The sequence below is a fragment of the Panthera onca genome, chromosome E1 (genome assembly GCF_046562875.1).
Source record: "Panthera onca isolate mPanOnc1 chromosome E1, mPanOnc1 haplotype 2, whole genome shotgun sequence".
Taxonomy (NCBI): Eukaryota; Metazoa; Chordata; class Mammalia; order Carnivora; family Felidae; genus Panthera; species Panthera onca.
In genome coordinates, this window is record NC_138352.1 from 32,772,230 (window position 1) to 32,799,063 (window position 26,834).

Here is a 26,834-nt window from a genome sequence, read left to right on the forward strand (position 1 = left end):
CGAACCCATGTACCGTGAGATCATGACCTGAGTCAAAATCAAGAGTCGAATGCCTAATGGACTGAGCCACCCAGGCTCCCCACACTTGTATTATTTCCATACTTTAAGATGACATAGATTCAATGCTGGGTGGCGTTTTTATTTTTTTTATTATTTTTTTTAATGCTTATTTATTTTTGAGAGACACAGAGAGAGACAATACAAGCAGAGACGAGGCAGAGAGAGAGGGAGACACAGAATCCAAAGCAGACTCCAGGCTCTGAGTTGTCAGCACAGAGCCTGACACAGGGCCTGAACCCACGAACGGCAAGATCATGACCTGAGCTGAAGTTGGCACTTAACCAACTGAGCCACCCAGGCGCCCTCCCAAGGATGGCGTTTTTTATTTTATTTTATTTTAATATGAAATTTATTGTCAAATTGGTTTCCATACAACACCCAGTGCTCATCCCAAGAGGTGCCCTCCTCAATACCCATCACCCACCCTCCCCTCCCTCCCACCCCCCATCAACCCTCAGTTTGTTCTCAGTTTTTAAGAGTCTCTTATGCTTTGGCTCCCTCCCTCTCTAACCTCTTTTTTTTTCCTTCCCCTCCCCCATGGGTTTCTGTTCAGTTTCTCAGGATCCACATAAGAGTGAAAACATATGGTATCTGTCTTTCTCTGTATGACTTATTTCACTTAGCATCACACTCTCCAGTTCCATCCACGTTGCTACAAAAGGCCATATTTCATTCTTTCTCATTGCCACGTAGTATTCCATTGTGTATATAAACCACAATTTCTTTCTCCATTCATCAGTTGATGGACATTTAGGCTCTTTCCACCATTTGGCGATTGTTGAGAGTGCTGCTATAAACATTGGGGTACAAGTGCCCCTGTGCATCATCACTCCTGTATCCCTTGGGTAAATTCCTAGCAGTGCTATTGCTGGGTCATAGGGTAGGTCTATTTTTAATTTTCTGAGGAACCTCCACACTGCTTTCCAGAGCGGCTGCACCAGTTTGCATTCCCACCAACAGTGCAAGAGGGTTCCCGTTTCTCCACATCCTCGCCAGCATCTGTATTTACCAACAGGCACGTGAAAAGATGCTCAACGTCGCTCCTCATCAGGGAAATACAAATCAAAACCACACTCAGATACCACCTCACAACAGTCAGAGCGGCTAAAGGATGGTGTTTTTAAATAACATTCTGATCTATTTACTAACTTGTTTTAACTAGTTTTGCTTCAGTGAGTAGGGTCATCCATGGCCCTGAACCTCCCCCATCAACCTGGTTAATGTAGATCATCTTTTTCTCATGACCACTGTCTATGCTATTAATGTATTCTCCTCATGGAAAATTCATAGTGTGCTCACTGACCCACCGGGCAGAGACGATGCTGACCTGAGTTCCAGAAAAGGGAAACAGAAGTGCAGTGAAATATCAATAATAGAATCTAAGTGGTGAGCATGTAAGTATTAGCCATAAAACTCTTTCACCTTTGCTTTACGCTTTTGATTTTTTCAAAATAAATTATTTTTTTTTTTAAAAAAAGGAAAAATTACAAATGAATATTTTAGGCATTCAAACCGTAAACCCAGATTCACAGCCTTGGTGGGAGAAAGCAGACGATGAGCCTTGGAGGCCCCCCATTTGCAGAAAACTCAGCCCAAGCTCTTTCCTTCTCCCCACAGGTGTCTGCAGGGGACAGGGCTGCCTGGAGGAGGGAGAAGCAGCGGAACTTCCTGTCACCGGCAAAGACCCGGGGCCTGTGGAGACAGTCTCCCTGGAAATACATCCAGCTCTCCGGGTTCAAACCAAGTCAGAAAACGGAGCAGCTGCCTCCCTGTTTTTATCAGCTCCAAATGAATTTGGCAATGGATGCCCGGGCTGACCACGCAGGCCCCAACCTGGTCACATACCCCAGGTGGTTCTGCCAAGGGGCGGCTGAATTCGCCTTTTCTGCCAGGTAATAAAGGGCAGCGGTTACAAGTCTGTTCTTTGGATCAGGTGTCTGGGGTTTGCATTCTGCCCTGTGAATTATTAGCTGGGCGTCCTTGGACAGCTTCCTTTATTTCTCCCAGCCTTAGCTGCCTCATCTGTAAAATGAGGAGCTGCCTCCTGGGGCTGTTGAGAAGAATAAATTAGATCAGTGGTTGTGAATCAGGGTGATTTTGTCTCCCAAGGGACATCTGGCGCATTCTGGAGGCATGGGGGGGGGGGGGGGCGGTTGCCACTGGCCACACCAGGATGCTGCTAAATGTCCTGCAGCACGCAGAGAAGCTCCCACCCACCCCCCACATAAAATCACCCAGCTGAAAACATCAAAGCGCCCAAGTTTGAGAAAGCCTGATTTCAATGGTGCGGGTCACACATCCAGCACAGGACCTGTAACTCTGTGCACTCTCAGTGCGTGATGGTGGCCATCATCACCGTCACTGTACCACCATGACCGCCACCACCATCACCTTCATCATCACGGTCATGGTCAGTATTAGCAGCCCTCCGATTCGCGGTACCCAGGAGCGGGCAGGTAGGGGGCATCAATGAGTGCCATGGTACCAAACTGAACAGGTTGTCCCTTTGGGTTAAGGATCGCCCGCTTCCAGAATGCACCTTCACGCGCCTAAGCTCGCTGAGAGACCTGCAGCAGTCTGAGGCAGGGAGGGGGAGATGGGAAAGGGGGGACAGACGGGGAAAAGGGGAGAGATGGGGAAAGGGAGGGGGAGACAGGAAAGGAGTGGGAGAAGGGAAAGGGGGGAGACTGGAAAGGATGGGAGACAGGAAAGGGGGGAGGCAGGGGAAAGGGGGGGAGACAGGAAAGGGGGGGATACAGGGGAAAGGGGGGGAGACGGGGAAGGGGGGAGACGGGAAAGGAGGGGGAGACGGTAAAGGGGGGAGACGGGGGAAAGGGGGGGAGATGGGGGAAAGGAGTGGGAGACAGGAAAGGGCGGGGAGATGGGAAAGGGGGGAGACGGGAGAAAGGGGGGGGAGACGGGGGAAAGGGGGGGAGACGGGAAAGGGGGGGATGGCAAAAGGGAGGGGGAGACGGGAAGGGAGGGGGAGACGGGAAAGGAGGGGGAGACGGGGAAGGGGGGGGAGATGGGGGAAAGGGGGGGAGATGGGAAAGGAGAGGGAGACGGGAAAGGGCGGGAGACGGGAAAGGGGGGAGACGGGGGAAAAGGGGGGATGGGGAAAGGGAGGGGAAGATGGGAAAGGAGGGAGAGATGGGGGAAAGGAGGGGGAGATGGGAAAGGAGGGGGAGATGGGAAAGGAGGGGGAGATGGGGGAAAGGGAGGGGAATGGGAAAGGGGGGCGGGGGGTGCTCCAGGGAAAGGGTCCAAACCAACGATGAGGATACCGCTGACATCCTCATTTAGCACCGACCTTGTGTGAGTTCTATTCATTTCACACGTATTAATCCAACTCTTTCAATGACGGAAGGAGGTCAGTTCATAACAGAATAATATTATCTCCCCTCCCCACCATGATGGTAACTACTGAACTGTGCTTGCCTGGCGGGAAGGAGCAGTGTTTCACAGAATTTGCCCTCTGCCTGTGGCCAGTCCTGCCACTTGTCTGACCTCTGTACAAAGAACCTCAGAATGTCGATGGTTTCCGAGCTTTCCATGCTGTTTTGTGGGAAATGCCCCAAAAGCATCATTTCTGGGCAGGGCAGAAGTCTGGGGAGAAGAAAGTCTATCTCCTGGGGAAAGAAACCAGCAGGAGGGGAAAGGCCATACGGCTTTCCTGACAGGGCTGTAGGGGCCCATCGGTTGACGCCCTATGACGAGCCAACTCCAATGCCCATGTCTAAAGGAGCCAGGAGCCAGGCAGTCGGGAGCCACTGCCGGGAGGCCTCTGCCAGCCTGGGCACTTTCCCACCTCTCTTGACTTTTCCTTACTGCCATAGCAGGAACTCGCTCAAACAAGATGGAGCTGGGGTTCATCCCCAGAGAAGTCAGAATGAGGAGCAGCGAGGATGTCAACACTTGTAGCCAGGCTTAGAGCAGCAGCTCAGAGGACACGGCCCATAGAAGGAATCTCCAAGAGGTGAGTGGAACAAGTCTGGGGCTTGTAACAAGGCAAGTGAGGGGAGGCCAGGGAAGGGCTGAGATCTGGGAAGTGGGTGTCTGCCAGGGCATGACGTGCCTCCCATATGCTCACACTTCCTAACTCTGCGCTGTAAAGATAAGTGGGATTCTAGTGGGCTCTGGGGTCTCAAAGACCAGGACACAAGGGAAACATAAAATGTCACACGGGAGAAATGAAAGGTATGCATGTTAATTATCTAGTAGAAAAACCACCGTTTATCGAGGGTTTACTGTTTGTCAAGCTTGGTACCAAGTACTTTAAAGAATCACCTCCTTTATTTTTCACAGCAGGTTTTAACACGCCCATTTTACAGGGGAGAAAACTGAGGTTCATAAAAGCAAATGATTTACCCAAAGTCACACAGTCAGTAAGTGGCAAAGCCCAGGATTTGGACTCTAAGCAAAAGCTCTTCATTTCAAGGGTATCCCAACTGCTTAACACTAGACAGAAGTGTATGTGTTTTGGGGTCAACCACCCCCACTCATACACACAATCTTTCTTCTTGATCCTTTCAGGTGAGTCAGAGATGATGAGTGAGATTCCAAATGGGGATCACTATTTTTTCTAAGAAAACAACCCAGTTAAAAAATGGGCAAAATACCTGAACAGACGCCTCACCAAAGATACACAAATGGCAAATATCAGCTTAAGAAAAGATGCTCAACATCATGTCCTTAAGGAATCCCAGATTAAGATAACAATGAGATACCTACATACCTATTGCAATGGCCACAGTCCAGAATACTGACGACACCAAATGCTGACAAGCATGTAGCGTGACAGGAACTCTTATTTACTGCAAAACTGTCCCAATTGCTTTGGAAGGCTGTATTTTACAAAACTAGATAGGCTCTTGCCATATGATCCAGCAATTATACTCCCTGGTATTTGCCCAAAGAAATGAGAACTTATATCCACACAAAAAAGAGCACACTAATGTTTATACCTGTTTTATTCATTACTGCCCAAACTTGGAAGCAACCAAGATGTCCTTCAAGAGGTGAATGGATAAACTGTTGGATGTCCATACAGTGGAATAAAATTCAGTAGTAAAAATGAGCTTAAACCATGAAAAGACATGGGGGAAACTTAAATGTGTACTGCTAAGTGAGAGAAGCCAATCTGAAAGGCTACATGCTGTATGATTCCAACTACATGACATTCTGGAAGAGGCAAAACTATGGAGTCCGTAAAAAGATCAGAGGTCTGGGGGGAGAGAGGAAACGATGAACAGGTAGAACACAGGGAATTTTTAGGGCAGTGAAACTATTATTCTATAGGATACTGTCATGGTGGATATACTCAAATTTGTCATTTACATTTGTTAAAACCTAAGGTCCAACACCGAGAGTGATCCCTAATGTAAACTATGACTTCAGTTAATAGTAAATTCTCCTTTTCCAAAGAAGATATGCAGATGGCTAACAGACGCATGAAAAAATGCTCCACATCACTCATCATCAGGGAAATGCAAACCGAAACCACAATGAGATACCACCTCACACCTGTCAGGATGGCTAACACTAACAGTTCAGACAACAACAGATGTTGGCAAGGATGCAGAGAAAGAGGATCTCTTTTGCACTGCCGGTGGGAATGCAAACTGGGGCAGCCACTCTGGAAAACAGTATGGAGGTGCCTCAAAAAACTAAAAATCGAACTACCCTATGACCCAGCAATTGCACTACTAGGCATGTATCCAAGGGATATAGGTGTGCTGTCTCAAAGGGGCACATGCACCCCAGTGTTTACAGCAGTGCTATCGACAATAGCCAAAGTATGGAAAGAGCCCAAATGTCCATCGATGGATGAATGGATGAAAAAAATGTGGTATATATATATATACAATGGAGTATTACTTGGCAATCAAAAAGAAGGAAATCTTGCCATTTGCAAAACATGGATGGAACTGGAGTGTATTAGGCTAAGCGAAATTAGTCAGGGAAAGACAAAAATCCTATGACTTCACTCATATGAGGACTTTAAGATACAAAACAGATGAACGTAGGGGAAGGGAAGCAAAAATAATATAAGAACAAGAAGGGGGACAAAACAAGAGATTCTTAAATATAGAGAACAAACTGAGGGTTGCTGGATGGGTTGTGGCAGGGGCGGGGGAGGATGGGTTAAATGTGTGATGGGCATTAAGGAAGAAACTTGCTGGGATGAGCCACGGCATGTTACGTGTAAGGAATGAATCACTGACATCTACTCCTGAAATCATTATTGCATTTATGCTAACTAGGATGTAATTTAAAAATAATAATAATAATGCTATAACTTGTATAATAAACATTGACAATCATTTGTTTTTTAAAAAAGTAATGTCTCAATACCAGCTCATCAATTGTCACAAATGTCATCAATGCAAGACATTAATAATGGGAACCCGGGGGCAGTAAGGGGATATGTGTGAACCCTCCATGCGGTTTGCTCAATTTTTTTTCAGTAAACTTAAAACTGTGTTTACAAAAAGTCAGGGGCCCCTGAGTGACTCAGTCGGTTGGGCATCTGACTCTTGATTTCGGCTCAGGTCAGGATCCCAGGGTTGTAGGATCAAGTTCTGTGTTGAGCTCTACCCTGAGCATGGAGCCTGCTTACGATTCTCCCTCTCCCCCCACTGCCCCTCTCCCCTGCTCTCTTTTTCACTAAAATAAAAATTAAAAACAAATATTTTTTAAAAAGAACCCAATAAATACCATCCTGTTTTTTTTAAAAAAAATCAAATGCTATTAATGCAATGGAAAAAAATTTTTTTAATTTTCTTCTACAGAGAGAGGAAAAAAAAAAACTATACCCTAATCTTCGTCAATGGGAAAGAATCTTTCGATACTGCCCCCATGATTAAAATTAAATCTGTAAAACGTATCTGACCCTTCAAATGTTTTGGGGCCAATTAACGATTTGATGTCATCCCCGACTACAACCAAGGAAAGCGCGTGCTGCTCGCGCCTTTATTCCATGAATGTCTTCTCCGTCCCCACAACATGGCCCACATGGGGACACAGCCTATTGCAGAAGGCTGCAAGGTCAACAAACACTAGCTCCCGATTCTCCTTCTTCATCGCATGTATCGCAATTTGAGTGTGTGCATCTATTTCTTTGTTAATCTCCGCAGGGTCCTCGGGGAGAGGGGCCCCCTCTGTTTGGCTCGCTGTGAATACCCCGTGCAGACTGCACGTGAGCAGGATGAATCCTGAGTGAATCAGACAATGACTCTAATAAATGCTGGAACCGTACAAAGAACAGTGAGAGCAAAGAGCAGGCGCACTTAGGATTTCTCTCTGCGGCAATCCCGGAGGGCCTCAAAGAGAAGAGTCTGGTGGAGAGCGGAAAAGAAAAAGTCGGCGGATATCAGGCAGGCATTCCAGGAAGGGAGTCATCCTGGTAGAACGGCCAGAAAGGAAGAGGCCTCTCTGAGCTTGAGAGCTGGGAAGTAATTCAGAGGATAGCAAGTTAAGATCACATTCATTCAGGACCCACAGCTCCCAGGCACCAGCTCAGGACGGGTGAGATCCTGGGACCTCCTAGGAGCCCACGAAAACAGCAGAGTGCGCCTTGATTCTCAGGCCTTCACCTAAGTGAGGCTAATGACAGAAGAAAGTGAATACAGATCCCCCACCCCCAACCCCCTGGCATCCAGGGACCGGGAGTGTGGCCAGAAGCAACCAGCCCAAAGGTGAAATACCTCTGATGTCAAATTCCCATGCTAGGCCATATTATTAATTATTTTAAAATTAAAACAGTGTTTCTCCCTCACCTTAAGTGATACTGTCCCCAAAATGTCTTCCAGTGAAATTGATGTTCGGGATTGCATAAACCCTGGGTTTATGTAATGATGGTAGCAGCAGCTGATATCTATTATCAGAACGCACATAACCCTCACTGCCACGCTGTTTTGGGAGCTGTCCGTGCCCACATTTTACAGATGCACCCCAGCACACCACAGGGGGCTGCCCCACACACAGGCAGAGGAGCACAGACAGGGACGTCCTTCTCCCAAGTGACAGATCTCGTCCACAGTCTCATTCCCAGACAACACCAGCGTGTGTATGGAATCAGGCTCTGCAGTTAACTGGCTACAGAACTGGGGATGAGCTGTATTTCCCCACACTCTGTTCCCTCCTTCATACAAAGCAGGGAATAATACTTTCCCCAACAGGTCTTGTCCAGGTTGAACTCTGGTAACAGGGTCAAATTCCAAACACAGTCCCTGGTATATCGTAGGTCCTCGAGGGGGAAAACAAAAACTCTTGTTCTTTAAACCAAGCTTGTCTCTGAACTCCTGGTGAACTCCCCTGCACTAGAAGGGAGAAATGGGAGAGTTAAACAAGACAGCGGACCCAGAAGACCGGCCGCTGACGAACGAAACCCTCGCCTGGGGCTGTCAGCCAGGCTGCCCAGGGCCAAGCTGTAGGGCAGGAAAATGCCTGCTTCCTTCTCCCGCAGGAACTGGGAACTCTGGCCTGGAGAGGAGCTTCCTTCAGCCGTCCCCACCCATTTCCTCCAGAACATTCCACGCTCAGCCAGAAAACACCAAGAAGAGGCCACTGGGACCAACTGGGAGAGGTGGGCAGAACTCCCCTTCCGGGCCTCTGCACGTGACCTCTGACCTGCACCTTTGTCTGGCCCCCACTGCCTCCCCACACAGAGACCAAGAGTTGATTCGTCCACCCCAGGCCCGCCACTCTCCAGCTTCTCCAGGCTGCTGGCCAGAGCTGGCAGAAGACAGCCTGGGAAGCTAGACTGCTTGTCCTCAGCCATGGCCCTAGTTTGGCCTCTCACACTCTCTTTCCTTAGGTCCCTGACTGGTTGTCAGGGTGCCCTGACTGGTACCTCTAGTCCTGGTACCCACTACAAGTGAGTCTCTTCAACGGCAGTCACGAACCTCTCCCCTCCTCAAGCACCTTCAATGTCTCCCACTCTCCACTGAATAAGTTCAGAGACTCCACCCTGGGATTCACTGTCTTCTCCGATATAATCCAAACCCACCCTCCAGTCCCCACAGGACTGATACTGAAATAAATCATACCAGGATTTGCACACGCATGTCTGGATCTGTGATATGGATTCACCCTATCTGGATCCCAGCTGGAGCCTATTCCTCCCCCTCCCCCCACCTGACTCTCTCATGAGCCCTTTCCCTTCCTGGTCTCTGAATCCGTCTAGCACGCTGCTCCCAAACCACAGGCATCCCGTGACACCTGCCATCTCCACATGGTCCCCGCACTATTCTTTACTTAATATTTTCCTTAAAATCAGCTCACTCTTTCACTTAAATTTATTTTCAAAGGAAACTCTGTAGCTCCACCATAAACAGAAACACATATCATTTGCCATAAACAGAAGGCAACTGAAGGAAACAGTTATATTCTAACCGACATGAAAATAATAAGCATTAAGTGTTTTAAATGCTCATCTGTATAACATACTTTTTGCATTTTTTTAAATTTTAGAGACAGAGTGAGCGAGAGCAAGTGGAGGGGGGGCAGTGGTAGAGAGAGAATTTTCCGTTTATTTTTGAGAGAGAGAGAGAGAGAGAGAGAGAGAAAGCAGGGGGAGGGGCAGAGAGGGAGACACAAAATCTGAAGCAGACTCCAGCCTCTGAGCTGTCAGCACAGAGCCTAATGCGGGGCTCGAACTCACAAACCATAAGATCATGACCTGAGCTGAAGTTGGATGCTCAGCCCAACCGACTGAGCCACCCAGGCACCCCAGAGAAAGAGAAAATCTTAAGCAGGCTCTGCAATGAGTGTGGCTCAGCCCCCCAGTGCGGGGCTCGATCGACTCTGGGATCATAACCTGAGCCAAAATCAGTAGTTGGACGCTCAACCAACTGAGCCACCAGGCGCTCCCCTATCTATATAACAAACTTGATATTACTGTTGAATATACTTAAAGTCCTCTCACACCCTAAGAAACACTGCCTTGGCAGTTTATTTTTGCCTCTCGTGGCCCTTGGTTTTTCTGACCCTATCACACAGTTATCTGGGGGCTTGTTTTAGGCTTGTCCTGGTTGACCCCAAATGTGAGTACTTCGGGGACACAGATCCTGCCACCTCTCTCCTGGTGGCTACATACAGCATAATGTGCCATAAAAATATTTATCAAACCAAATGTTCCAATTAGCCGGTTGTATTAGCGTGGCCCCATTCTCCACCTGGTCCTAAGCCGCCGCTGCTCAGCTTTCCACCAAAACACACATCCTTTCCGTCTACCGCCCCCAAATCGATCTCTGTACACTGGGTCTCTTGGACGATGGCACAGACAGTGACTGTCGAGGCAGCACTGGGCGAGGACCCCTGGAGCAGCAGGACCTGGGCAACCCAAACCCGGAAAAGCAAGTCTCTGGTTAACCATTAAGCCATACTCTCCCGGCCCAGACACACACCCTGCCCTGGGAGTCAGCAAGCTTCTGGGAAAACCCCTGCATGAGCTGAGCCCCTGGCTCCAGGAAATACAAGTCGTCTTCCTGTCCCCTCGGAGCCAGAGACCCCAAAACACCTACCAGGAATGGAGAGGGGCTTCGCCGGGCCTGGCCCTGCTGGCGCCCCAGACAGGAGGAGGTCACTCTCCCTCCCACCACGTGTTGTCAGGGGCGACCCCAAGGAAGATCTGAATCACTCAGACTTAAGTCAATAAGTGGCAGCTGCCGGGGAGGCCCCAGCTGCAGCCAAACCAAGGCCTGGATTCTCCCGAGCAGACGGAAGCCTGGACGAAGCCAGCCCACGGCCAGTTTGCTGGTGACCAACTTCCTGGACCACACAGTCTTTTCTAAAATTGAACAGACTCAGGCCACTTCCTGTCAGAGGGAGGCCTCCTTTGGGAATGTTTATGATCTTTTTGGTACTACTTTTGCAGTCTGGTCACTTTTATGAATTTCAAGGATTTTTTTGTCGTTAAAAAAGGGTACATTTCATGGAAAGGTATCCAAAATGTTCATTCTAGACAGTGGTCATGCATGAGACATGAGCACCTCACAACTTTGGGTGTGGTTCCCCAGGAAGAAGGCAAAGTGAGGAACAGAGAACTTAACCAACACTGTAAATGGAATGGCCTCCCAAATGGAGCTTGAGGAGGACAAGGATAACGGAGAGAGCCCCTGCGTAGCCGGGGACCGTTATGCACCGACGCCTGGCCAGAGTGAGAGAAGGAAGATGGCGAGGATCTCCTTTTTGACCTTTTCATGGTGCAAACAAGTTAATGACAGAAAAAAGTGTGGTGGTGGGAAGAAAAACACCACAGCTAGCAGCCTATCGCTCATGGGGAGCAAAGGCAGATGCCACTAAAAGGGATGGATGGCCACAATCATGAGGAGGTTCTCAAACAGGGTTCCAAGGAGCCCTGGGGTGTCACATACCCCTTCGGGGCCGGGGATGTAGGATGGGGGGGAGTATAGAGTGTGCGTTCCAACCCAACCCAGAGCAACATGGCTCTTGGCCCGCTTCATAGATTGATTGGACTTTCGGGGAGGGTTTCATTTCAAGAAAAGAACAGCTGGGGCGCCTGGGTGGCTCGGCTGGTTGAGCGTCTGACTTGGGCTCAGGTCATGATCTCGCGTTTGTGGGTTCGAGCCCTGCGTCGGGCTCTGTGCTAATGGCTCAGAGCCTGGAGCCTGCTTCGGATTCTGTGTTTCCCTCTCTCTCTCTGCCCCTCCCCTGCTCGTGCTCTGTCTCTCTCTCTCTCTCTCAAAATAAAATAAAGCGTTAAAAAAAAAAAAAGAAAAAAAAGAACAGAACAGCTGACAATGTTGAAAAAGGCTGATGTGTGACACTGGTGGTATCAAACAGGAGAAGGTGACATAAGTTGTCTCTGAGTTTGTGGGAAGCAGCTGCCACATAGCCAGGTGTGCCGGGAACCAGCTGGTCCCACACCCGGAGTGTGGGCTCGGAGCTCAGGAAAAACAAAGGACAGGAGCCTTCTTTGCGGGTCCAGCCTGGCCACTTTGCCCCTCCCCTGGCCGAACCACAGGCTGGAAAGTGTAGGTGACACCAAGATCAAGCCATGCCCAGAGGGGAGTCAGGATGCAGAAAGAAGATTCGAACCGCAACAGGCACAGGGTCAAACGTGGAGCCAGATTTGTGAGTCCTGCGACCAGAATTCCAGGACCGGAGGCCAAAGAGCCACGAGGAGTGGTGTCCGTTACTGTAGCCGATCTTGGGCAAAGACCTGGGACAATGCAGTGGCCAGAGGCTGGTTTCCGCACGCTCCTAGCAGCTTGCTGCAGGCACAAGGCTGGCTTGGATGAACCAGACCCGAGGATGCAAAGAGGCCTGAGTGGGCATATTCCCCCCAAAGACAACAGGCACGTTATCGCGGTGCTACGCAGATGCGCCCTTGACTCCAGACAGCCGCGTGCCCGTGTGCAAAGGCAGAGGCTGGCCTGAGCAGACGTGTTGTTTGCCCAGCATTCCTGTCTTTGAGAATGAGTCCTCCTCCAGGCCAAGGAAACCATGCCCAGTCCTTCTCATGATGGTGATGGCGGGGGACGTAACAGGGGATAGGACACAGCCCCTCCTTCCCCTTCCTCAGGGCGAATGTGACTGGGGCCGACCGATTAGAATACCCACTCCTCCCCCCTGGGCACAGTGACTGGCTCAGGACTGAGCGTATGACCCAGCCCCAGCCATTCCGGGTCCTCCTCCAGGGTTCTCACTAGAGTTACTAAGAAACATACTCTTGCCCTGTGCGAGGAAGCTGTGAGGACAGTGTTGGCTTGGGATGGCGGGTGGCCATCTCACCACCACTTGGAAACAGCCTGAGAATGAAACCAAGCCGAGCTGAGAAATGGACACAGATAACCTAAACGGCATCGTCAGTCACTGGATCCAGCCATACCTGAGTCACTATTTTGATTCCCAGGCTGCCAGGTCCACAGAGTCTCCTCTTTGCTTCAGGTAGTTTAAGCTGGGTCTTTGTTGGCTGTAATGAAGAGCCCTGAGTAAGGCACCTCTCCAGGAATGGGAAGGAATGGAAACACATACGCTAACTTGAGTGAACTTGGCATGTTAGCTGAAACGCCCTGGAAATGAACTTCCTGCTCCAGGGCTCAACTGCCCCCGTGGAGGTCCGTGCCAGCAGCGGAGACGCCAGGGCGGTGGCTGCTCCCCTTTGAAGTGCCCCGTGATCATTCCCAGGTCTGCTTGGGTTCCTCTGCAGCGTCCCCAATGCCCAGAGGGAGCCCCTCCACGGTGGGCTTCTTCCACGGCCCCTGAATGATATGGCAGCCTCCCTGGTGTCACCACGAGTGACCTTTTCCCCCGGCATCCACACAGACCGCTAAGGGAGGCTCACCGCCGTTCGCGCCCCGGGATACGTGAAGCTGGCCCAGGTCATCCCAGACCCCGGTTCATCTGCCAGGCTCCACGTCTGGGCTCAGGCTCCACCGCTAACCACCCCAGGTCTGCCGGTCTTCGGGACCAGTACCACCAGAAGGAATGTGGCAAGGAAGCCTTGCATGCTGACTCAAGAACCTTCTATACGAACACGTGGGGAGTGTGAGCAGCCTCCGGCATCTCTGAATCCAGCATCATCCTGTGACGTGGGAATCACAAGCAGAAAGGCCCATTGGCTGCATCCTCTCACGCTCCAGTCCCAACCTCACCGGACGTTTAGATGTGAAAGTAGGTACCAAATTGTTCAGTGAGTCCGTATATGAGATTTGCAAGACGGAGGCCAAAAGGGATAAACTGAATGACTCATACATGAAAGACAGTAATTTGATAGATGATATACACAGGAAATAAAAGTTCCCTATGTAAGTGACTAAAAAAAAACACCTAAAAAAGCTGAAGAGGGGGGAAATTAGGAAAATAAATCTGTTTCTGGAAAGTAAGAGCAATTAAAAAAAAGCCGTGTTCAAGAAAACGTGCTACAAATACGATCAATACATATTCTATTTTAAACTGGAAAAGCGTCGTGCAGTGACCCAGCTGGACAAAGCCCATCTGGAGAGCCAGGCCAGGCCAGCAGGGGGTGGCAGGCATGGCCGGGGCTCAGAGGAGGTCCTGGGCCCCCCAACGTGCCAGAGGGTGGCCCCCCAGGGTTGACAGGCACAGGGAGGCAGGATGTAAACCGAGACTGAAGAGTGAAGGCTGTTAGGTCCCCCCAGGGACTGCCTTCACCACTCCTGGGGCCGACTTGGCTAATTTCCCCAGCTTTCCTCCCACCTGCCCTGCCTGCCTCAGGTCCCTCCCACCCCATCCCTGCTCCAGCCACAAATCTGCCGCCACCCCCTCAGGAACCCCTTGGGCACAGCCCCAGCAGCTGCCTCCCCATCTCCCCGCCACTGCCCTAACAGCACTGCCCCAAAGTAATTCTGGCCCCTTCTCGCCTCCAGCTCTGCCTCTCTGCCTTGGCTCCGGCTGCCCCCAGGGCCCCAGATGTCCCTCCCTGCATCCCTGCAGACACAGCGATGGTGCGACACGACACCGAGCCTTCCTTGATCTCCCTGTCCCTCTGGAAGCAGACTCTCCTCCCCTGAGGTCCTTAGCTCCTCACCGTCCCCTCCCTTCAGAGCTGAGGACCTGCCCCCTGACGTTGGTATTCGTCCACGTCTTTACTTCCACCAGACAGTCCGCATCCGCTTCGTCTTGTGCCCTCTTTGTTCTTTCTTCCAGTCATTCCACAATTATGGACCGAGCGCCTTCTACGTGCCACACCTGTGCTGGCACTGGGGCCGAACAAGACAGACACCGGAACTCAAGGGCAACAGGGCCACCGAACAAATCAACACAAACGAATGGATCAGTCCAAGCTGTGATGGGGCCATGAGAGAAAGGTGCAGAGTGGGACAGTGTGTGAGCTCTGGACTAGAGGAGAAGTCGAGGAAGGCGTCTCTGAGGAAGTGACCGGCACCGGAGAGGAGAGGACAGTAGGTCAGGCACACTTTCTAGGCAGATAATAACAGGCATTTGCCAAATGTCTGAGGAACACATGAGTGACCATAGTGAGTCAGAAATTCCTAGTGTGACCCTGTGTCCTTCCAGACACGTTTGTCCCCTCTTATCACCCTGACGGGTCACTCCAGCTGGCACCGAGCAACTCTATCTCCGGCGACGGACACACAGGACAGGTCCGCCTGTGTCACACCTGCAGAAGTGCTTGTCAAGACAACGTGGCTCTCTACTCAGAGTCCCCTCCTGACTCCCGACACTGCCATCACCCCCGGTGTGGTCATGGCAAGTGGGTTTCATCTGGCACGTCGACTCCAGATCACTGGTGATGGCTGCCCGGAGCACATGCTAGAAGGATGGAAAAGGGCCACGACTGATTAGTGACGTCTGCCACGGGAGCAGGAGCAGACAGCGACGGCAATGGCACCCGCGTCCCGTATTTTCTTTGCCACCCGGGGTCCCGAAGATGACCACCCGGGCAAGAAATTTCCTTCAGACCTAATTGTCTGGAAAAGCACTTGGCATCTGGTATCCTTTTCCTTATAGATCACATGAACCATGCAAATAATATTATTTTCCTGCTTTGACTGCTCATTAGTTCAGAGAGAAATTTGTGGTTCGATGTAGCAAACTGTGTACAGGTCTATGGCCTGAGTATGTAGTCCGACTCTCTTCCTGGTTTTGACCTTCTAGTGAATCTGCATTTTTCCTGATCTTATTTTTATGGGTTTGTATTTAATTACAGACACATATACACAGATGTTGTGTATAAATAAAACATCCACATATAGGTCGGGCATATAGTATCTACTTTATACTTTTATTATAAATACCTACCTCTGTATTTCTTTTATATTCAAGATGTATAGAGAAAGCTCTAGTCTTGTGGGCATCTTGATTCCTTTATGGAACAAGATGGAGGCATAAGTGGAGAGATGGGTAGACGGCACACAGGAAAAACCAGGAAGGATGAAATAGAGTCTTTGCCTGAAAGGACTCAGGACACCGCCGTGCCCCGCCGTGAACACGGGCCGGGTTCAGAGATGAGAAGCCCGGCTCTGTGTCTGAGCTCTGATCAGCAGTGACTGTACAGGAGAAGAACTACTCACACCCCCACCCCCACCCCGGGCAACCAGAGGTTTTACCAACTACTAAAAGCACATAAAACAATCTGCCCCACTTGCTTCGCTTGGTTGTAACAGAAAGTAGATGGAAGGTTCGTGACTGCTAATCAGCGGTAAGCCCCCAGCTTATGCCGCCGACATCATTATCAGCACTGAAAACAACATTCTGGGCAACCAGCACCCAGCCGTAAGTAAGAAAACGCCACGCCGCATGGCTTCCTCTAAATGCCGCAGGAATTCAAAGAGAAAGGAGCCTCAGAGCCTCCATCTGCATGCAGTGTCCTTCCTCGTCCCCCCCCCCCCCCCCCCCAGATGTCTGAGAGCAGTGCCTGCCTGAAGGACTTCAATTCCCTGCTTCTCACAGCAAGAGAAAAAGCACCATCCGGATCGGTCACACTCCTTGGGGCTGGAAATGGTGGCGGCCGCCTCCCCCTGGCTGGAAGGGCCAGGGGCTCCAGGCCGCCACGCATCAGGGAAAGAGCAGGCTGGAAACCGTGGGTGGGTCGGAGCCAGGTCGACAGCGGCCAACCCTCACACACGTCTCTGCCGACTGCACAGGCGTTTCCTGTCCCTTCCCGTCCCCAATCAGAGGCCCATTTATGCCACAATCACCAGGGTTTCAGGACACCTGAATCAGGGCCACTCATTTCAAACAGCAGGTGAAAGTGAGACAATGAAAATAACTCTGGTCCTTTTCAACCAGTTTGTCAGCAGGGCATGGGTTAGGACTTTCTTTTCTGGGGGAACTGACAGAATTCTCAAAGGTGGTAAGACTAATTCCAAATTCTAGAATGTTCTTTTCTGGGGGAACTGACAGAATTCTCAAAGGTGGTAAGACTAATTCCAAATTCTAGAATGTTCTTTTCTGGGGGAACTGACAGAATTCTCAAAGGTGGTAAGACTAATTCCAAATTCTAGAATGTTCCCTGCCCAGTCAAGAGCTGAAAGTGAAGGCCAAAAGAGGAGAGGAGGCAGGCAGTCAGGGGGCTGTGTCTGCAAACCAGTTCAAGTGACAAAAGGTCTCATGTAGTTTTATCCCTGGAGGGGCAGACCAGTCCTAGGCAGTGAATCATCCAAGGCGGGGGTGGGGACATCCTGTCATAAGATAACCTGGCATCCCATCCAATGTCCCTTCTCTTCCCTGGCCTTCCCATAGCTGCCCAGCTGCCTTTAGAGGGACTGCAGAAGCCCAGTGTTTACACTGTGACCAGTCCCCTGGACCCAGCTGACCCCCCAGGGGTGCACCCAGCCCAAGCTGGCATGTTGAGGTCCTTCCTCTTGACAATCTGAGAAATGGGCTAAGAGACTCAAGTCTCAACTTAGCTGTTCTCTGGAACAATAAGATGTAAACCTAGGAGCTAATGGAGGGGCCATTTTCCACTTGTAGAGACACCCAGGAAAGAGAAGGGTGGTATGCAGTGAGGGAAGCGAGAGATGACCTAGCGGCTAGCGCAAACACGAGTCAGAGAAGGGGCTCTTGCATTTGCTCTGGTCCGTGTGCTTGATTCAGACCTTCCAGGGGCCTGGGCTTCAGTGAGATACTCCAGTGCCCTGGCAAAAATTCCCATTTTTGTTCAATGTCTACTGTTTGCCACCAGCTAGCCCTAGTCAGCCTGATTAATATGAGGCCCATTCCCTACCACGCTCCCATTACGCAAGGAGATCTCAGCCGCTCTCTGGGTTGATTAAGAATACCCAGGGCAGGGCACCTGGGTGGCTCAGTCGGTTAGGCATCCAACTCTTGATTTCGGCTCAGGTCATGATCTCACAGTTCAAATAAGATAGAGCGTGGAGCCTGCCTGGGATTCTCTCTCCTCTCTCTCTGCCCCTCCCTCCATCTCTCTCTCTCTCTCTTAAAAATAAATAAACATTAAAAAAAAAAACATTGGGGTGCCTGTGTGGCTCAGTCGGTTAAGCGTTGCACTTTGGCTAAGGTCATGATCTCATGGTTGGTGGGTTTAAGCCCCATGTCGGGCTCTATGCTGACAGCTCAGAGCCTGGAGCTTGCTTCAGATTCTATATCTCCCTCTCTCTCTGCCCCTCCTCTGCTCTCTCTCAAAAATAAATATACATTAAAAAATTAAAAAAAAAAAAAAAAAAAATCCAGGGGGATTCAAATCAGTGACCAGTGGAGAGGTTTCTGTGCCAGAAGGACCCAGGTCTGGCTCCATCTAGCCAGGGGACCCTGAACAATAACCTCCCTGAAATGCAGGTTCCTCCCAACTGGGCTACCGCAGATGCCTCCCCAGACCTACTGCTGACCCTCTCCAATCTGTTGTCACTGTGGAGCCCTGAAATGGAACTCCCTGTGCAAATCTGCCAGTGGCTTCCTACTGCTCTGATGATAAAACCCAAATCTTCCTCACTAACCCACCCCAGATCAGCAAGCACTCCCCATTCCCCCCTCCCCCCAGCCCCCAGGGACCACTAATTCCCTTCTTTCTCTGTGGCTCTGCATACTCTAAACATTTCATATAAATGGCACCACATAATAGGTGGCCTTTTCTATTCTTTCATTTTTCTGTGCTCTAATCTTTATGATTTCTTTCCTTCTGCTTGCTTTGGATTGAGTTTCCTCTTCTTTTTCTAGTTTCTTAAGGTAGAAGGTTATTAATTTGAGGTCTTTCTTCTTTATTAATACAGGCATTTGTAACTACTAATTTCCTCCTAAGCACTGCTTCAGCTGCATCCTGTTAAGTTTGGGTATGTTGCATTTTCCTTTTCATACATCTCGAAGTATTTTCAAAATTCTCCTGTGACTTCCTCTTTGACGCATCGGTTATTTAGGAGTGTTTGCTTTCCACATATTTGTGAATTTCCCCAATTCCCTTTTGTTACTGATTTCTAATTTCATTCCACTGCAGTCAGAGAACATACTTTGTAGGATTTCGATCCCTTGAAATTTAATGAGGCTTGTTTCATGACCCAGCATATGGTCTCTCCTGGAGCACACTTTACCCGCACCTGAGAAGAATGTGTATTCTGCTGTTGATGGGTGCAGCGCCGTACGGACGTCTGTGAGGTCTGCCTGGTTTCCAGTGTTGTTGAAGTCTCGTGTTTCCTTGCTGATTCTGCCTGCCCCGTCCATCTATCACTGAAGGTGGAACCTTGGAGCGTCCAGTGATTACTGTCGAATTGTCTAGCTCTCCTCTCATTTCGGTTAGTTTCTGCTTCATGGATTTGGGGGGTCTGTTGTTAGGTGCATACATGTTTATGATTATTATGTTTTCCTGATTGATCAACCCCTTATTCACTACAAAATGTCCTTGTTTGCCTCTAGTAACTTTTTTTGTCTGAACTATTTTGCCTGCTGTCAGCAGAGCCACTTCAGCTCTTAGTTACTGCTTGCGTGGCATATCTTTTTCTACTCCTCTACTTTCCACTTATGTGTATCTTTGAATCTAAAGTGTGTCTCTTGTACACAGCATAGAGCTGGGTTTTTTTTTTTCATTCTAGTAATCTCTTTTTATTGGAGTATTTACTCCACCTGCATTTAACATATTTACTGATAAGATTTATGCCGTTTTGCTATTTGTTTTCCTTTTCTTTTCTTTTTTTAATGTTTATTTATTTTCGAGAGACACATAGAGACAGAGTACGAGCTGGGGAGGAGCAGAGAGAGAGGGAGATACAGAATCCGAAGCAGGCTCCAGGCTCCGAGCTGTCAGCACAGACCCCGACACGGGGCTTGAACCCATGAGCCGAGAGATCATGACCTGAACTGAAGTCAGACGCTTAACTGACTGAGCCACCCAGGTGCCCTACTATTTGTTTTCTATATGTCATAGTCTTTTTACTCCTACATTCTTGCATTAATGCCTTATAGGGACGTTCCAGCATGGCATTTTAATTCTCTTTTATTACATATTTTTTAGTTATTTTCTTAGCGATTGTCCTGGAGATTACAATTGACATTTTAACTTAAAATGGCCCAGTTCTAATTAATGCCAAATTAATTTCAACATACACAAAAACTTCATTATAATATAGCTGTTTCCTCTCCTTTGTGCTGTTATTGTCATACAAGTTACATCTTTGTATGTTATTACCCTGCCAACACCGTTTTGTAACCATTGCTTTATGCAGATGGAAGGAAGGAGTTACAAACAAAATCTATTTATAGCTTTAAAGGTGCTCCTGATCTCTTCCTGTGGACTTCAGTTCCTGTCTAGGGGCCTTTCATTTCAGCCTGAAGAACTCCCTCTAGCATTTCTTGTAGGGCAGGGCCGATAGCAACAAATTCAGTTTCCGTTTATCTGGGATGTCTTAATTTCTCTTTCATCTCTGAAGGATAGATCTTTTCCTGGATATAGAATTCTTTCCGCACTTTGACCATCATCCCACTGCCTCCTGGTTTCCATGGCTTCTGATGAGAAGTCAGCAGTTAATCTTATTAAGGATCCTCTGGCTAATTAAGTTTTCCCCTTCATTTCTGAGCTCAACCATCTCTTCCTCTCTGGATGAGGTCAGGCCCTTTTATACCTACCCTCCTGTGCTCTTTACTTCTCCTTTGTAGTGACGATTACAGCTGTAATTAAATAATCCAGGACAGAAGTAGCTCTTTTGTGTCTGTTTCCACCACTAGAATATAATTCCACAAGACAAGAACCAGGCCTGCTTTGTTCACCACTCTATTCCCAGGGGCAGCACAGTGAGTGGCACACTATAGTCTTTCAAAAAAAAAAAAATTTCCTGAGCGAATGAGTGAAATTCATCCCCAAGTAGGCTGAATTATTGGTGTCAATTCTTCACTCCCGGCGATAGGATGAGCTAGCCACACTCCGCCACGGCCTGATGGCGGGCAGCGTACTTCCCCGCCCCTTGGCTGGGGATTGACCACATGGCTTGGGATTGGCCAACGGGATGTCAGCGGATATGATGTGAGCAAAGGCTTGAAATGCGCTAGTGCAACTGAGCCTGCTCTCTTGCCTTCCTGCCTGTCACCGGGACACGAACGTGCCCTTGGTGGCCACTGGTCCAAGTGGGGTGAGAGACACACGGAACACGCCTAAACCCAACTCACAGCCTGAAGCCAGTAAGTCCCACTGAGAGCAGCTTAGGTCAGCCAAACCTCACCCAACCCGCAGATAGGTGAGGAGGAATTAACACTTACTGCCATATGCTGGTAGGTTTTGGGGTGGTTTGTTATGCAGCAACATTGTGGCAATAGATGACTGAGACATATGTCTTGGCAAGTCTGAAGAGCACAAGGAAGTCCTGGGGAAGCTCTTCCATCCGGTCCTTCATATGGCCCACCATCGGGTCTAAGCTGATTCTATGGCAGATCCACGGCCCTCCTCCAGACTTACAGAATGAACTGCCCAGAATTCTACCATCCCACAACTGGGATAATCACCTCTCGGAGCAGCCTCCCAGGGCAGGCCGGAGTGGCTGAGGCGCCTGGAGCAGTGCCGGGCACACAGCAATGCTTGATGAGAGTTAGTCTTTTCCTCCTCCACCCACTGTCCCGCCAACCCCCAAGAGGCCTGACAGTGCCTCTCCACAGCCAGAAGAATCTGGTTTTTCTCTCTGCAGTGGGGCTACGGAGGGGGATGCACCCTAACCTGTCCCAGGGACTGGCCCTTCTTGCTGCCTCAACCAATCCCCCCACTCAGGTACAGAGGAGAGGGCGGGGCACAGGCAGGCAGAGCACACCTCCTTACACTGTGACTCTGATTCCACGTATGATCTCAAATTATATTTATGTACTCAAGATGCATAACTGCCTCTTTCAAGGAGGGCTTGAGGCAGCTTGAGGGCTAAATGCAATAACAAATAAACAAGTCAGGGATCAAAGAGAACAGAAGCCAGGCAGAGAGCAGAAAGAGGAGATAGATGCCACCTGAAATCTGATGATTAACCTGAGCCACACATCTGACTCAGCCTTGCAGCTGCAGAAACAGGGCGAGCATATGGGTCACGGATTCAAGATAAAATCAAAGCAGCAGCTCTCGTGTCTGAGCGTGAACCTCCCCCTGCAGGCAGCCCCGAGGCCTAGACACACCCGTGAGGCCAAATCGGGGAGGCGTCAATACTACCGATCGCCACAAGCACTGTCCACGTGCCAAGCACTGTCCTACGTGCTCTCGCAACACTTCTCATTTAGTCCTCGTCGCAAGGCGGAGACTCTGGTTACTCCCATTTTACAGGTGAGGAAACTGAGGTCCACAGAGGCAAAGCAACGTTTCAAGGCGTTGAGACGTTCGAGGTGAGAGAGCATTGCAGGCAGGATGAAACCTGCAAGCCTCAACCCAGAGCCCAAGCCCCTCACCAGGAAGCGATCCCCTTCTGCTCTGCTCAGGTTGGCCCCACCCACATCCTCCAGACGCTGAGCACTTCTGGCTCTGGGCCAGCTACAGGCGCCCCTCTTCTCTACTGAGGCCTCATCCCCTACACTTCGCCGGCCCAGCCTGTGTGTCAGGACCCCACGAGCGCCTGGTGAGCCTCCTGCAGAGAACCTGCCTGGATTCCCACCTGCCGCCTTACCTTCTTATCCCCACGAAACCTGCATTCCCAGCACTCACGCCCCCTTGCCACCTAGCCCTCCTTCGAGTGCAGCTCCTTCCGGGCTGCCTCAACGTGCTGTCCATCCCACGCGCCTCCCCCCCTTCCAACCGTAATGCTCTGAATCCACGTTCTCCATCTGTCAGCAGGGCTCGCCATCGACAGTGAAGCACGGTGAACCTGCTCTAGGGCAATGGGCCCTGGAGTGCAAACCTGCAGCCCCTGACTGGCTGCTTGGCCCATGCTCTGGACAGGTCTGCACAAAGTGAGGTTCGGGCCCAGCTGAGGTCCAGCTGGTCCCTTGGCCTGTCCTGTCTGCTCTGACCTCAGAGGGTGACCTGGATGCAAAGTGTCAAATCAGCGAAGGCAATTTAGATTCCACACAGGGCCTTCTTACTCCTAAGTTGCCTCCTTTGCCAAGTTATCCCCCGTCGCCCTGTCGAGGGTGACCCCGTTCATCGTACGACCCAAACCTGAAGATGGGCTTGTGGAAAGTCTGAGGCCATCCCGGCCCGTGACGTGCTTGTGTGCCACGAGAGGAGGCTGCTTATCGGAGGTGCTCCTCTTCCACCTGTTTGAAAATCATCGCAGTAAACTGAGCACACGAACACAAGACACTTCACGTCCATTTGTTAGAAACTCCTGTCATCAACCACGTACACCGAAGGCCTGCTCTGTGTGATGCCCTCGTATGACGCTCGGCTTGCAAAAAAGTCTTTGGCAAACCCACCATGCCCACAACCACCTGCAGCTCTGGCCGAGCAAGATACTCAAAGTGGGGCGCCTGGGTGGCTCAGCCGGTTGAGCGTCCGACTTCGACTCAGTTGACGATCTTGCGGTTTGTAGGTTCGAGCCCTGCATCGGGCTCTGTGCTGACAGCTCAGAGCCTGGAGCCTGCTTCGGATTCTGTGTCTCCCCCTCTCTCTGCCCCTCCCCCACTCACATTCTGTCTCTCTTCCTCTCTCTCTCTCTCAAAAATAAACATTAAAAAAAAAAAAAAAAAAGATACTCAAAGCAATTTAGTCACCTGTTCAGCAGTACCCTCAAGACAGGGAAAGAACCATGTCCTGTTTCTGCTGAGCTCAAGTCACAGGTGTAAGTGCCTAACAAGCCCGGAGAGTGTGAGAAACTTCTTCGTGTGTAGGCCAGGGTCATCAGACCCCAAAGTGATGGCTTCTGCAAACAAGGAAAACCACCATCAGGGTTAGAACCGGTGGAAAGAGATCGCGACGGGAACCGGCTGTTCAGCAGGGCGGTGGGATGGAAACTGGGAAGATGCGGGCCACTGGGGTGGCTGCTCCCAGACACAGCAGGCTGGGCTGGTTTTCATCATCTGGGGTTAGATAGAATTTCACATTCATCTCTGACCTTTTCTTCGCGAACTTCACCCACGGCACTTTCCCCTTGATCAAATACTCTCCCAGACCCTGACATTAATGAGGACAAGCACTGTGACAACCCAGATGCCAGTGGAAATTGGGTCATTTCCTGTCACTAATCCGTGGGATTCGATGACATTAAAAAAGAAACCAGAAGCGAATTCATTTCCTTTCTTACTTTTAAATGAGGCCCCACTTAGAGCAGAACGATTTGGATGTAGAGCCTTCTCAAGCAAACGGTCCCTGAGGGGTGGTGTGGAAGAACTCGGGGTCTGGCCCTCGTGTTGTGGTCACCGCCCTGAATGGCCTCACCTTGCCCCCCAGCGCTCTACATGGAGGAGCAAGAGAAATGAACCTGGTTTCCAAAAACGAAGTCCAGAAAATCATACACACTCCTACATTTCACCTGCTAAATTAAGCGTTCTCCATTAACGTTCCACTGGGGATGGAGAGAAAATTGTTGTAAAATTGCAAACTAAATTTAAAGTTAGAGGGGAAAAAAAAACCAACAATTCACTAAACTCAAACGTTTGGAGCAGCTTTGTAACCAACATTTAAATTAGAGATAAAGTGGGGCGCCTGGGTGGCTCAGTCGGTTGGGCGACCGACTTCGGCTCAGGTCACGATCTCGCGGTCCGTGAGTTCGAGCCCCGCGTCGGGCTCTATGCTGACAGCTCAGAGCCTGGAGCCTGTTTCGGGTTCTGTGTGTCTCTCTCTCTCTGACTTTCCCCCATTCATGCTCTGTCTCTCTCTGTCTCTAAAACGAATAAACGTTAAAAAAAAAAATTAAAAAAAAGAAAAAGAAAAAAAAAATAAATTAGAGATAAAGTGACTACCTGTTGGAGAGCTCACCTTGTCAGCCCAGGAATCCAAGGGTTCAAAAGGGGTCGTGTAAAAACTCAGGGATTGGTTAAAGGCAGATTCTACTGCTAAGATGATGGTAGCAATATGAGGGACACAATCCACTAAAAGGTGGGGGCTAGTGGTCTGGCATGCTGTATCCACCGGAAGTCTGTGGTTGTGAGCAACAGAAGCCAGGTCTGGCTGATGTGAAAGCACAAAGGAATCCATGGGCGGGATGGACAACCGATAGCTCAGACTCCATGGCAAAGCTGAAGCTGAAGTGGAAGGAAACAGGAACACTAGTAGCCACGGGAGTCCCGGCCTCAGAGTCTCTTCAGCTCCCCTGCAGAATCCTTTCCCTCCTTGCTTCATTTGGCACAAGTGCCAGGTCCCAGAATGGACAGCCCAGCTGACCGGCCCAGCGTGCGCCAAGATCCCACCCCTTGAACTGGATGATGGCAAGGTGGCTGCATACACTTTGCAAAAATTATTCAAGCAGTACACTTAGGATGTGTGTGCTTTTCTGAATGGACCTTATTCTTACAAAAAAAAAAAAAAAAAAAAAAAAGTTAGGCCTAACCTATGACCCAGCAATTCCACTCTTAACAGAAGTAAGACATGTAAGAGAAAATATATATAAGGGCACCTGGGTGACTCAGTCGGTTAAGCGTCCAACTCTTGATTTCGGCTCAAGTCATGATTTCATGGTTGGTGAGATCGAGCCCCACATCGGGCTCTGCGCTAACAGGGTGAAGTCTGCTTGGGATTCTCTGTCTCCCTCTCTCTCTGCCCCTCTCCCACTTACACGCTGTCTCTCAAAAATAAACATTGAAAAAAAAATTTTAATAAATAAAAATTAAAAATAAATAAACTTTAATTGCTTCTCAGCCTTTTGGCTAAGATCAAGTGTAAAAATAAATAGACTTTAAATAAATCAATAAGTAAAAATAAAATTTGGAATCCAGTGTGATTCAATTGATAAAACTTTGAACGCATACAAAAGGCAAACAATGTATTGTTTAAGGACATAAACCCATATGGGAAAGCTATAAAGGACAGAAGGTTAATAACTGTAACAAAATCCAGGTTAGTGCATCCCCAGGAGGTAGGGAAAAGAGGGAGATCCATTTAAGGAGAGGTGTAAAAGCAATTTCTAAAGGTGTTCTATTTCTTAAGCTGGCTAGGCATATGTCTGCTTTATTATTCTTATTTAAACTGTAAAAAAAATGTTTTATGTGCTCTTTTATACGTCCATTTCACAATAATTAAAAAATTTTTTTCTCATGTTTACTTTTTGAGAGAAAGTGAGACAGAGCGCAAGCGGGAGAGGGGCAGAGAGAGAGGGAGACCCAGAATCCAAAGCAGGCTCCTGGCTGTGAGCTGTCCGCACAGAGCCCCACAACGGGGCTTGAACTCAAGAACCGTGAGATCATGACCTGAGCCAAAGTCGGATGCTTAACCGACTGAACCACCCACATGCCCCTCACAATAATTTTTTAATAACTTCTTATATTCCAACATATCCAGGTGAAAATAAAATGTTTATTAAAAAAAAGATCCTATTCCCGAGCAACAAAAAACATAAACCACCTAGGAACAAACTAAAGAAGAAATGTTTACAGTCTTCATAAAGAAATCTATGAAACTTTACTGCATGCTACAAAAGAAGAGATGACTGGAAAGAAAGCATAAATAAATACAGGACAGACCATATTTCTAGATAGGAAAACTCGATGCAGTTATTATTTTATACAATTTAATATAATTCCAAATTTGAGTCTCTTGATATTTGTAGAAAAACAATGAAATGATTATAAATTTCATACAGAATGAATAAACAGGCAAGCATAGCCAAGCAAATTTCAACAAAGAATCTGCACTACTGGATGTTAAAATTTATTTTTTAAAATAATTTAAAAAATTATTTTAATTTTTAAAATTAAATTAATTCGTGGCACCTCGGTGGCTCAATCCATTAAGTGTCTTCAGCTCGGGTCATGATCTCATGGTA

The 26,834-nt window shown here is 49.1% G+C and overlaps 1 protein-coding gene across 1 annotated transcript in view; it reads right to left on the reverse strand.

Moving 5' to 3' along the window:
• The window catches only part of RPH3AL (rabphilin 3A like (without C2 domains)), a 134,408-nt gene extending 110,087 nt beyond the window's left edge, over positions 1 to 24,321 (reverse strand). Inside the window, 2 exon segments of the mRNA XM_078437573.2 lie at positions 23,075 to 23,172; positions 23,629 to 24,321. Of these exon segments, the coding sequence (XP_078293699.1) occupies positions 23,075 to 23,172; positions 23,629 to 23,756 (226 nt within the window). The 5' untranslated portion in view covers positions 23,757 to 24,321.
• Positions 24,322 to 26,834: the final 2,513 nt, after the last annotated feature.